The sequence below is a fragment of the Schistocerca americana genome, chromosome 4 (genome assembly GCF_021461395.2).
Source record: "Schistocerca americana isolate TAMUIC-IGC-003095 chromosome 4, iqSchAmer2.1, whole genome shotgun sequence".
NCBI classification, from domain to species: domain Eukaryota; kingdom Metazoa; phylum Arthropoda; class Insecta; order Orthoptera; family Acrididae; genus Schistocerca; species Schistocerca americana.
The window spans coordinates 465,166,012-465,179,214 of record NC_060122.1 but is presented as its reverse complement, the minus strand read 5'-3'; the positions used below and the strand labels follow the sequence as shown (position 1 = coordinate 465,179,214).

The 13,203-nt window shown below is 43.0% G+C and overlaps 1 protein-coding gene across 3 annotated transcripts in view; it reads left to right on the top strand.

The window, feature by feature from the left end:
* The window catches only part of LOC124612990 (E3 ubiquitin protein ligase RIN2-like), a 229,453-nt gene that overhangs the window by 172,942 nt on the left and 43,308 nt on the right, over positions 1 to 13,203 (top strand). For all 3 annotated transcript variants that reach the window (XM_047141534.1, XM_047141535.1, XM_047141536.1), the window contains one exon: positions 9,868 to 10,004. In XM_047141534.1, the coding sequence (XP_046997490.1) occupies positions 9,868 to 10,004 (137 nt within the window). The remainder of the gene's footprint in view (positions 1 to 9,867; positions 10,005 to 13,203) is intronic.

The following is a 13,203-nucleotide window of genomic DNA, read 5'->3' as shown; positions in this document are numbered from 1 at the left end:
AAATACATTGTTTGTTCTCTATCAAAATCTTTCATTTGCTAACTATGCCTATCAGTAGTTAGTGACTTCAGTGGTTTGAATCTTTTATTTAGCAGGCAGTAGTGGCGCTCGCTGTATTGCAGTAGTTTGAGTAACGAAGATTTTTGTAAGGTAAGTGACTTGTGAAAGGTATAAGTTAATGTTAGTCAGGACCATTCTTTTGTAGAGATTTTTGAAAGTCAGATTGCGTTGCGCTAAAAATATTGTGTGTCAGTTTAAGCACAGTCATGTATAATTTTTCTAAGCGGACGTTTCATTTTATTATTGCTTTCCTCCATTCAGTAGAACTAACTCAACATCAGGTCTTCGCTCTTCATTTAATGGGAGAAAAACCTTGAAAGTATTCAGTTATCGTGTGTACCTTGTCGAATACATTTACAACCGCTCATTCGACGAAAGTCAGTACTTAAAGACTGGAATTTACCTATATCATACCAGTATACAAGAAAGAAAATAGAAATAATCCGTTGAATCATAGACCAATATCACTGCCATCGACCTGCAGCGTGGTTGTAGAACATGTACTGTGTCCGAACATTATGAGATAAAATGCGAGTAGTCCACAAACGAGACTACCTACAAAATATTTGTGTGACCTATCTGAGAATACTACTCAAGTGTGTGACCCATACTATATAAGACCAACAGTCGTTACTGGACGTCTGATGAGAAGGGCAGCACGAATGGTCACCGGTTGGTTTGATTTACGAAAGAGCGTCACAGAAATGTTGAACAACCTGAGTTGGCAGACGCCGGAAGATAGTCACCAATTATACCTCGAAAACCTTGTTACAAAGTTTGGAAAACCATTATCAAGTGAAGAACCTAGAAACATTCTTCAGCTCCCTGCGTATTGTTCCTGTGAGGACCGTGAAGACAAGATTACACCAGCTACATCGCGCATAGAGGTCTTTATGCAGTGCACTGCATACGCAATGGAACAGGAAGAAACACTAAGATGTGATATAATGCTAAGCGCCCTCTTCCATCCGTTTACAGTGGTTTGCAGAGTATGTATGTGGATGCACACACTGCACTGATGTACCACTCACGTAGAACGTTTGGGAAGAAACAGATGGCGTACCTCTTTAGTTATGCATGTGGCGTTAACTGTCGCGAAAATGAGTCACAACATTCGGATTGAAACTAGTGAGTAACCGCAAATGATCCAAAAATGGTGGCTGCTACATTTTATTCATTGAGTTATTGATGCAGCAAACACCGTTGGATCATTTTCACTGACTTGTCTGCGCGTTCGTGTTTAAATATTGTCATTATTAAACGAGAAATCATACCTTTATCTATGTAACCATTTCTGCATACTGTCAAATTAGTGAAAGGAAAGTGTAGCTGAGTCTCTACACTTTGTATTCATTGAGTTATTAATACCAGTTACAGACTATATAGGATGCTTTTGGAGGATTAGTAAATATTTTAGGAGGTGGCAGTAAAGACTAATTCTAATAAAACATTCCATATAGCATGTGGCCAGTTGGTTGCAGAGATACAGCTGGTTACAGAGATAATTTTTCGTTTTGCGTGTTGGTATCCCACTTGATATGGTTTTGTTTATCGAGTGTCATTTTCAAGTTGTGAAGTTGTGTATGAGTTTACTAACTGAATTTTTCAACTCTGAGTCTGATTGTGATTTGTTGGCCAATTTCCCAGCATTGTTTATGCATACGGCAAGTATTTACAAACGCTGAGTATGCCAATGTAGAGTACAGTATACTCTAGGAAGGGGGGGAAGGGGGGGGGGGGGGGGGAGCTGGACTCACCACGAACGAGCTATGCAAATTGGTCACAAAAATATATAAATATATTAATACAGGTATCGTTGGAAAAACAAAATTGTAATATTGGCGGCCGATAGAAGAATGTATGATGCTCCAGCGCAATGTCACCTCGCAGCTGCCAAGGATAGTAAACAAAGGACATCTTGATTCCAGGGCATAAAGTCATTCCGTGTACTCATCGTAAACAATACACGCAGATGTCAGCATTTGAGAGAGGACGTGTAGTTGGGCGAAGGAAGCTGGGTGGGGTAATCGGTGAATCGTTCGACATTTGAATAGAAGATACGCCACTATTCAGTGATGTTGGCAGGGAAGGGTGACCCGCGGTTGAGCATAGTGTCAAGAAGGAAATGGTCGACTTAGAGAGACGACAGAACGTGAGGATAGGACAGTCGTCAGAGAGGCACTTACAGTCCCGGATTCATCATCATCGTCGATCGGACGTGCAACTGATATTGCAGTGAGTACAAGGACCTAACAGACGGGTCACAGAAAAGAGGCTAGCTCATGGCGCCCCTTGCGCCGACTATCCTTGACCTTTGTACACCAACAATCCCGTTTGCAAGGGCGTCGACCATATTCGGCCTGGAATCTTTTTGAGTGGAGTGGAGCTGTCTTCAGTGGTTGACCCTTGATGACCAGCGAAGATGCATTGAGCCACGAAGACCGGCGAAGATGTGTCTGGAGACGCTCCGGACAGCGGTGGGATACCAATCTCACCGTCACCCACCATATGGCCCGACAACCAGGAATGATGGTCTGGGGTGCCTCTTCATTTCACAGCAGGAACCCTTCTGTTGTCATCCGCGGTATCCTTACAGCACAGCGGTACGTCGACTACATTGTACGCCTTGTTTTTTGCCCTTCTTGGCGAGCCATCCCGGGCTTACATTTCAGCACACGGTGAGAATTTCCTCTGTTCATCTTCGCGCTTGCCAAATCCTTCCTTGGCCAGCGAGATCGCCGGATCTCTCCTCGACTGAGAACGCTTGGAGCATTATGGGCAGATCCTTCCAACCAGCTCGGGGGTTTCATGACCTAATGCGTCAGTTGGACTGAATTTGGCACGATATCCCTCACTTTAGCGACTCTATCCGTCAGTTCCAAGTTAATCAGCTGCTTGAATAAGGGCCAGAGGTGGTCCAACGTGTTATTGGCTTGGTCAATTTGTGAAGCTCTTTCTCTTGAATAAATCATTCAATTTTTCTGAAGTTGTAATCACTTGTTTGTCTGTACATGAACATCACATCTACTGATTTGTGTCCCATCTGGATAATTCCTTCGTGGTGCGTCTTTCTTTTTGTCATAGAGTGTATCTGCTTGTTTTTTCCTGTTCGTTCCTCGATGTTGTAAGCGCCGTAAATGTAGAATAGTTCTAGTACCATAACATGTATATCCTTCTTTATGCATCTGTACTTCAATCGGTAGAAATGGAATTCTTATAGGATCACTTTGTTGCCCGTCTGTGTCTGCAGCTCGTCGTCTACTGGTTAGCGTTACTGCCTCTAGATCAAGGGGTACCGAGTTCGATTTCCGACCGGGTCGGGGATTTTCTCCGCCCAGGGACTACGTGTTTGTGTTGTCCTCATCATTTCGTGATCATATGGGAAAATAGGGAGACTTGACAGTGATAGGAATTTGTAGGGGAGCTGATAATCGCGTCGCTGAGCGCCTCACAAACCAAACATCATCATTATATGTCTGTCTGTCTGACTGTTAAGACCCTTTTTTTTCAGGAGCCGGTAGACGCATCAAATTAAAGTTTATATAATATTCTAAGGTTTATGGTCCCTTGGCGGCATAAATTATTTAAGCTTCTACGGCAATCAATCAAAAGATACGGCCATTTATGTAATTTCCGCTGACCTAGAATCATGAAATTTTGGCAAGAAGCAAGGTTTCACAGTGCAAGTAAAAGGGAAAAAAAATCCGAAAATTGTTCAACTGTAATTATACCACATAAAAATATCTTTTGCCATTAGCACTTACACTGAGTTCATCATCCGTCAAAAGCATAGTAGAAGAATGTTACTGCATACAAACATAAATGTAAGTTGTAGTCATGCTTTAGTAGGTAAATGAAAGCTATGTTATTAATTTTTCTCTCTCTAGGTATGTAAACCGAAGGCCCCTGCTCACGTCTTTTTGTATGTCCGGGCTAGTCCCTGGGACTGCAGTAGAGATTTCGATACTGCTTTTCGTAACAGCAGACTGATTTACGAGAAAACTTTGGGTATATTATTTAAAATACTTCGTGGAAAATTGGCTGAACTATGAAGAATTAGTCAATTAGTTCGCTGAAAACGACGCCACTGCCATCTACCAGTGAATGGTAGCCTTAAAACACAAAATTCAAACATTCTCTAAAGTCTTGGAATTCTTGAGAGCAATATTTTTCCAGTATCGATATCAATAACAGTCAAACACCATCGAGATCTTTTTTTTTTAAATTTGTAATCTGATTCTTCTCCGATCGACAAAAAAGACTGACATGCTGCTAGATGAGAGAACTATCGCTTGATAGATCACCACTTACGTAGGCAAATCGCTGCAATCGGTGGCTCATCGTTCGTCGCATTGAAATCCCAGGGAATCCGGTGGATCGCACGTGATTCTTGCTTGCAGCGTTACTGCCTTTCTGATTAGCAATCCGGTTGCTATTCGTATCTCTAGTTATTAGGCGTGTTCGTGCTGTTTTGTTTCGTTTCACTTTGCCCATGGTGAGTAAGAACTTAATCCATTACAATTTATAGTTATTCAGGGACCTCGCATTCGGGAGGACGACGGTTCAATCCCGTCTCCGGCCATCCTGATTTAGGTTTTCCGTGATTTCCCTAAATCGCTTCAGGCAAATGCCGGGATGGTTCCTTTGAAAGGGCACGGCCGATTTCCTTCCCCATCCTTCCCTCACCCGAGCTTGCGCTCCGTCTCTAATGACCTAGTTGTCGACGGGACGTTAAACACTAATATCCTCCTCCTCCTATTCAGGGACCATCAACTACTCTGAGAAGTGAAGTGGAGGCCATAGTTGCCACTTATATTAAGAACTAACACAAAATACACTATCCTATTTTGCAGTGATTAGCATTTTTTATGTTTGTGCTTTAGAAATGATGGAAAGTTCATAGCACTAGTAACGGTACACCCGGCTCCATCCGATGATTTTTGAGTTATTTAAGAAATAACCACAGGCATCATTCAACCTCTAAACGGAATGACGTACCGTAATATTAAGTGAAAATTTTAATTGAAATGTTCAGGGCAAATCTGTTATACATCTATACTCAAGTAGCTTGTCATTTAATATGATCCGACTCTCCTTCACAAAATTTATAACAAGAGTTAAGATAATCAGCAGAGCTGCTATAGACACAAAAAGACTGCGAAACAAATTGTGTGAATACTTGAAGCTAAGCTACGAAACTAATGAAAAGGAAGTCGAGGACTAATAAACGAAGAACAAACTGTATTAGTACACTAAAAAGATTCACACAGCCCACTTGGCGTCTGTGAAAAATGTAATGTTTGCTGTAAAGCAACCTACAGTTCCCAAGAAAAGCGTTATTTTCTGCAGTTATTCGTGGGGATACGGAGATCAACTCCAAATGCTGCTACTAACCATAGCAGTCTATTTTCCATAGCAGAACTTTTAGACACAGTGGCGGTCGTAATACTGGCTGAGATTGCTCGGCAGATCGCTCGTGTGTGGCGGGATCAAGGCGAGCAACCGAGCAAGCGACATCGTATACAGCGGATCTATTCGATCCGCCCTTTATACCAGAATGCAGTAATGACTCTTCTGGGACAGTATAACACTAGATACGGGCTTTGAAATCTGAAACCTGGGTCGTATCAAATAAAATTCTGTCAAATAAAGACAAAAGCACTATTTAAAAATTTTTTTCTCTCTTCCGCAATCGCGATTTTACAAGTAATATTGAAGTTATTCTATTTCTACAACTGTATAAGGTCTTATTTAGAGCAGACACATTTCGCTTTATTTGAAGTATCTCCAGTGATCACTATAAAAGTATTGCGGTTTTGTTTACATATCGATTTAACAAAATGATAAACAGTTCTAGTGTTTCATATTACTTTTGTTACTCACTTTTTTTTTTTTCTTTTTGCCTCCTACGTTATTTCAGTTCGATCTTCTACACATATACGTTCGATTCTTTGCACTCCGTAATTCACTGATACACAGTACTTTTTTTTTCATTTATATGTTTTTATACTTCCACATCCACCTCGTGTAATTTGAGCACAGTACATTATTTTGATCGAGTGGAGTACGATTGTCTTTTGTTTTTGTGGCTTTGACGTTCTGCTTTTCCGCTACATAGAAATATGCAGAGGAATAACACTAAAGCCCTCTAGAACCGGATGGTGTTGATAGCAGACACTCCCACAGCCACAAAACAATACAAAAGACGATCGCATTGCGCGTGATCGAAATAAACTACTCGAGCTGAATGTAAATACATACAAAAATGTAAATAAAGAAAAATTTTTGTCAGTGCAGTGTAGTGTGATAAGAAAGAACGCCTCTGTACAGAAGAACGCCTGGAAATGTTATAGGAGTGAAAAAACATGAGTACTGAAAGTTATTTTAAAAATGATAATTGTTTATGATCTCGTTAAACCGGTTTGCATACAAAACTACAATAGTTATTGCGGACAATGAATATGCTTTGAATGTATCAAAACGCGTCTAGTTCGAGTAAGGTTTTATACAGACGCAAAAGCGGGAATAAGTCCCAAATTATTTGCAAAGGCAAAAGTGCTCTAAATACCGTTGGTACAGATACTCATGTTTTCAGTGCTGTAGGTGTCATAAATAACGGCGTGTTGACCCACAGTTGCACTGATTCCATTTTCCTATAAACTCGCTCTCCTTATCAGACATCCTACCCACCGTAAAGATCAATGCTAGGTCCGAACATTGCTATCCAGATATAACGTTTCGTCGCCGACGAAAATATTTCTGAATCCGCTTTGCGCCTCTGGAGAGAGGTGCCTGCGGATTGAAGAAGACGTTTATAAAGCGTATTTTAATTGTGCGATGAAAGCGGCCTTTGATGTCACTCCAACCGCGTGTGGCAGTGATGCGGGTAAGATTAAAGAGCTGCGATTGGCGCCACAGGCAGCTGACAGCCAGTGTCAACAAGCGGGGGCATTTCTTTTGCTCGCCAGAGGAATCAGTCGGACCATGCACTGTGTAGGAACCTGTAGCTCCACAGTTGCTTTGGGCTGATATTTATCTATACATATTTATTTTCTTATAACCGCTATAGTTATGTACAATGTCCGATGGTTGAATATTCAATAATAGCAGGTCTTCATATCGTGCCACCTAAAATTATTGTTTACTCCCTCTACAGAACTAGGGAAGTCCATCTTCCACTGAACACTGAAACTACGTCTAAAAAAAAAAAAAAAAGAGAATATTATGAAAACGAAAGTTGCCACTCGCCATATAGCGGAGAAGCTGAGCCGCAAATAGGCACAACAAAAAGACTGTCACACATAAAGCTTGCGGCCCATAAGGTCTTCGTCAAAAATAGACACAAACATGACTACAGTCATGTGTGTGTGAGATGCGTTTGCGTGAGTGTGTGTGTGTGCGTGTGATGTATGCATGTATGTATGTATGTGTGTGTGTGTGTGTGTGTGTGTGTGTGTGTGTGTGTGTGTGTGTGTGCGCGCGCGCGCGCGTTTGTGTGTGTGCGCGCTTCACACGTTCCGCGTCATAACATTTATCGCGAATATGGTCTACGGAACAAGTAATAAATGAACTAACTGAAATCATACGGACGTGTATTTTGTGTATGTAGAGGCAGGGCTTCTAGGTCTGTTTGACTACATACTGGTTATTTATACAGTACTAAACAGAGTCTTATTACACTGTTGCCTGGGAGACCCCTTCGGGCGAGGGTGATACCTTTTCTTCGCGAAAGCCGTGCGGTTAAAAGGCGCTGCAGTCTGGAACCGCAAGACTGCTACGGTTGCAGGTTCGAATCCTGCCTCGGGCATGGATGTTTGTGATGTCCTTAGGTTAGTTAGGTTTAACTAGTTCTAAGTTCTAGGGGACTTATGACCACAGCAGTTGAGTCCCATAGTGCTCAGAGCCATTTTTTTGATACGTCCTATCAACTGACCCTTTCTTTTGGTCAAGCTGTGTCCTAAATTTTCCCCCCTACTTCGATTCAGTACCTTCTTATTAGTTATTCGAACAACCCCCACTATTTTCAACATTCTTCTCTAGTGTACCATTTCAGAAACCTCAATTCTCTTCTTGTCTGAACTGATAAACGTCTATGTTTCACTTCCGTCTACGTTACAGTCCTCATACTTTAAGAGAAAGTCTTCCTAAAACTAATTACATTAGATGGTAACAAATTTTTCTTTTCTCTTCTCTTCTCTTCTCTTGCTATTGCCAGTCTGAATTTTATATTCTGTCATCTTCGATCAATGTCACTTAGTTTGATGCCCAGATAGCGAAACTCATCCACTACTTTTGCGTCTCATTTTTTAATGTAATTTCCTCAGTATCACCTGATTGAATTCGCCTCTGTTCCCTTACCCTTGTTTTACTTTGTTCGTCTTGTTAATGTTCATGTTATTATTTGTTTTCAAGACACTACCCATTTCCTTAAAATTACCTTTCTAAGCCCTATGCCTCTAATAGAATTACAATGTCATCGGCAAACCTCGTAGTTTTCGTTTCTTCTCACTGAATTTTAATTTCTCCTTGGTTTCCTTTATTGTTTGCTCAATGTAAAGGTTACAATCCAATCTCACTCTCTTCTCAACTACCCTTCATGTCCTTCGACTTTATAACACCAGCCTTGCTTCCCTGAAGTCGTAGCAAACCTTATTCTCCCTGTATGGCCGGCCGGAGTGGCCGTGCGGTTCTAGGCGCTACAGTCTGGAGCCGAGCGACCGCTACGGTCGCAGGTTCGCATCCTGCCTCGGGCATGGATATGTGTGATGTCCTTAGTTAGGTTTAATTAGTTCTAAGTTCTATGCGACTTATGACCTCAGAAGTTAAGTCGCATAGTGCTCAGAGCCATTTGAACCATCTCCCTGTATTTTAACCTTGCTACTTTCAGAATATCAAAGAGTACATTGATGTCAACATTGTCAGAAGCGTTCTCTAAATTCCAAGTTAAGTATTAGGGTTCTAGATCTCTCCAGAAACCAAACTGAGCTTCCCTGATATTGGCCTCTACCAGTTTCTCTTTCTTCTGCAAAATACGAGGGGACTTCGGGAAGTAAGTTACACATTATTATAGCTGCCCAAGTAACTTTTATTGAATGCTACACTACTCTTCAAAGTGAAACAGATACATAGTACTATTTTTAAACATAGTCACCAAGTCTCTGTAATGAACCGACGGAACTTTCTATAAATCGTTCAGTTCCTCGACGATAGACGATGATCACCAAACCATTCGAGAAACGCTTGTGTGAGCGTCCTCATTCCCAGAAAATCTGCGATTGCTGCAAAATTAGTTCCCCGATTGCCTGCACATTCGCGTCTGTGAACGATATTGAAGGCCTTGCCTTATGATCGTTAACACCTACATATGTGCGGCATTGGTCAGGTTATAGGCACCATTTCACTACCGCTACGCGCGACATTGCACACTGTTCACATACCACCAGAATTTTACGGTGAAATCTGCGTGCAATTTAGACGTTTTGCCTGCAAGAATCGTACTGTCCCGCTTACTTCAGCTTTGGAGTCCGTTTCCAGTTGCCCCGCCGTTTTATCCCGTACTGTTAGACACCTGTTAACCGCACGGCGGCAGAACTGTGTATGCAGGAAACCCGGAAGATGTACTCCCTTCTGACACTGTGCCACTCTCGTGTAACTTAATTTTTGAAGTCCCCTCGTAATTAGTGTCAGTATTTTGCAACTGAAACTTATTAAATTATTATTATTATTCGGTAAAATTTATACCTATGCCTTAAATTTTCCTTTACAAGCTACTACTGAAATCACGAATGGCGTTAATTCTGTCTGCAGCGTTATCGGGCCTTGCTGGATGGTGGGCAGTGGCAGTGGAACCTGTCACCAACTTCCTGTGGAAGGTGTACGCCCCACTTGAACGCGTAGAGCGATGCATCATGAAAATGGCCAACATCCTCTCCATGATCAACCAGGTGAGTACTGGTGGCGGCACATCTCACATGTCTCCTCCCCCCCCTGCCCCCCCCCCCTCCCACACGCACACACACACTTCGTCTAACGGGTGGAACCCAGAGAAGGTGATACTGTGGCCTGTGGCCATGCAAACATCTTATTCGATCCTACTTACAGCCGTGAATCAAACAGTTTGATCATCGATTAATCAGAGTAGGTGAACGAGAAGGCAGTATCATAGACATAACAAAGCGGGTAGCGCCAATTTCACTCTTCTTTTTCTTGTGCCTTTGTCCCACTTCTGGGCAGTGTCGGCATGGTTATTAACAGACATGGCATATGGTTAGTTTAATGGGTGGCCGCATGCGCTTCCTGTAGCCCCCCCCTTTACTACCGGGGAAGGAATAGGTGTACTCTGTCTGCACGTAATGTTATACATGTGAAAGTGAGCGAAACTTTTCTAAATGCTCGCGAATCGTGTAACTGTGGCGCGACTTGGGTACCGCCCAGTACTCAGCTCGTTGGATGTGGGGAACCGCCTAAAAACCACAACCAAGCTGGTCGGCACACCGACCCTCATCGGTAATCCGCCGGGCGAATTCGATCCGGTGTCGGCGCACCTCCCCGTCCCGGAAGCGGCGCTTTAACGCTCACGGCTCTCCGGGCAGTTCGAGCGCCAATTTCTTCATTATATGAGATGTACAATTTATTTAAGATTTACGTACAAACAAGAAGATGAATACTGAATACTGAAATTGGGAGGGAAGAGCGCAATTATATTGGATATCAGGTCTCACATGTGATCGAGCATCAGTTAAAAATAGAAGTTAGAAAGTGATGCCAAGGAAGGGGAGAGGGAGATGGAGAGGGAGAGGGAGAGGGAGATGGAGAGGGAGAGGGAGAGGGAGAGGGAGAGGGAGAGGGAGAGGGAGAGGGAGAGGGAGAGGGAGAGGGAGAGGGAGAGGGAGAGGGAGAGGGAGAGGGAGAGGGAGAGGGAGAGGGGGAGGGAGGGGGAAGGGGGAGGGAGGGTAAATACTAGCAACGAGGAGCAACAGCGGAGCACGATAGCACGTTACCTAGCCTGTAGGTCGTAGCATCTCGCCGCGTTATGCAGACGGCAGTTGTCTTCCGATCGCGACAATCACATAGCTCACTTACGTCTCATGAATACTACATATCATATTCGAATTTCAAGGGCTTTCGCTACTGCTATAAATTCATGAAGCTATAAATGCATGAAGCCAACATGGCGCCTACCAGGAAGTCCTCTGTGATGGATTTTGACCACGCAGGCGCTACGTGTTTACTGCAAAAGTGTGGCGCAGCTGGGCCATTTTTAAAACCTTGGTAGCAGCGAGGAAATAGCATACTGTCAGGTTAGGGATAATTTCGTTTTGTCACTCTAAACAGCGGTTACTAGGAAATGCTATATCCTTCTTACAAGCGAGTTCTGAGGGAACTCTCCGGATGTGGTATGTTTCCATTACCTGGCTGGTCCTAAACACCAGTTACCTCTCAGGAAGGTATCTCTGCGCTACTGACGTTTTTCTTCAAATGAAGGAACTTCTCTAACCTTCATCACCATTTTGGAGACAATGATAACAGAGAAAGGGCTTTGCACTAAAATTAACATGGTCCAAAATTACTTTTGTACAAAGGGAAGGATAATAGATAATTCCTGTCTTGCTATCGTTTCTGGGAAACACAGAATCGAGAAGCAGGGTTTTTGCTTAATCTCTGACATTATAAACCTAGCATCACATACTGACAGTAAGAGGAATTTCTGGCGTCTATCACTAAGAAGGTTAGAGAAGCTCCTTCGTTTGAAGAAGAACGTCAGTAGCGCAGAAATACCTTCCTGAGAGGTAACTGGCGTTTAGGACCAGCCAGGTAATGGAAACCTACCACATCCGGAAAGATCCCTCAGAACTCGCTTGTAAGAAGGATATAGCATTTCCTAGGAACCGCTGTTTAGAGTGACAAAACAAAAGTAATGTCCAACAAAAGGGTCCCAGCTGGAGATGTGAAAGTCAAGGACAGTCTACTAGAAGAGGTCAGTGAATATGTCTACCTTGGCCAGATTATAAATATGAAGGGAAACATAAGGCCAGAAATTTATCGACGCATCAAGCTTGTCAAGCTTGGCTGGTAAGCATTTGGGAAGAATTCAACAGTATTCAGATCAAAAATGCGAGTAAATCTGAAGAAAGCAGTATTTGATCAATGCATTCTTCCTGTGATGACGAATGGCTGCGAGACATGGACACTGAACTCATTTACAAAAGGGGAACTTAGGACAGCACAGAGAGCCATGGAGAGATCAATGCTGGGCTATACAAGAAAGGATAGGAAAAGGGCAAATGACATCCAGTCTGTGACGAAGGTTAACGACATCTTAGAGACAGTAAGTTCCTTGAAATGGCAGTGGGCTGGCCACGTCGCAAGAAGAAAAGACATCAGATGGACGAAGCTAGTACTGGAGTGGAGTCCGAGAGATCACTGGAGGCCTAGAAGAAGACCACCAGACAGATGGGACAAAGACATCAAGAAGATCGCTGGTAACACCTGGCAGAGAACTGCCCAAGACCGTCCCACTTGGAGAAGACTGGTGAAAGCCTACCTGAATCCACGACTCGAAGAGGTCACATCATTTAATGATTGATTTGGCTGATGATGATGATGATGATGATCACTAAGAAGACGCTACATCCTTATCCCCCTTTCTTTCTCTCACCCCCTACAAGCTACACTATTTACTACACTGAGTTGGCACTATTCATTGCATGTTGAAAACAATTTTGACTTATGTATTTATCCGGCGGGTTAAGACCACAGCTGCCGAAGGATAGGCAGACAGAGAATCAAAATATGTTCCCTTGTCGATGACGCCCGTTTTTTGTTATACAAGGTCCATGATAGTAATCAGACACGCCGTCTGCCAGGTAGGCGAAAGGCTGCTCGTAAAAGACAGCGCGGCATGGACGTAAGCGAGTAGGGGCATTATTATGCAATGGAGGATATTCACCTCGGCCTCCACGGGTCCTGGGTAGTAATCGAAGACACTATGACAACTTGGGCTACGTGATCATTATTATGGACCACCTGCATCCTTAATACATGTAGTCTTCCCTGACTAGGATCGCATCTTCCGGAAGGATAAGACTAGAATCGTGGAGCATGATAGTGACTCACATTGACATATAGGGCACAAAAGTTGCC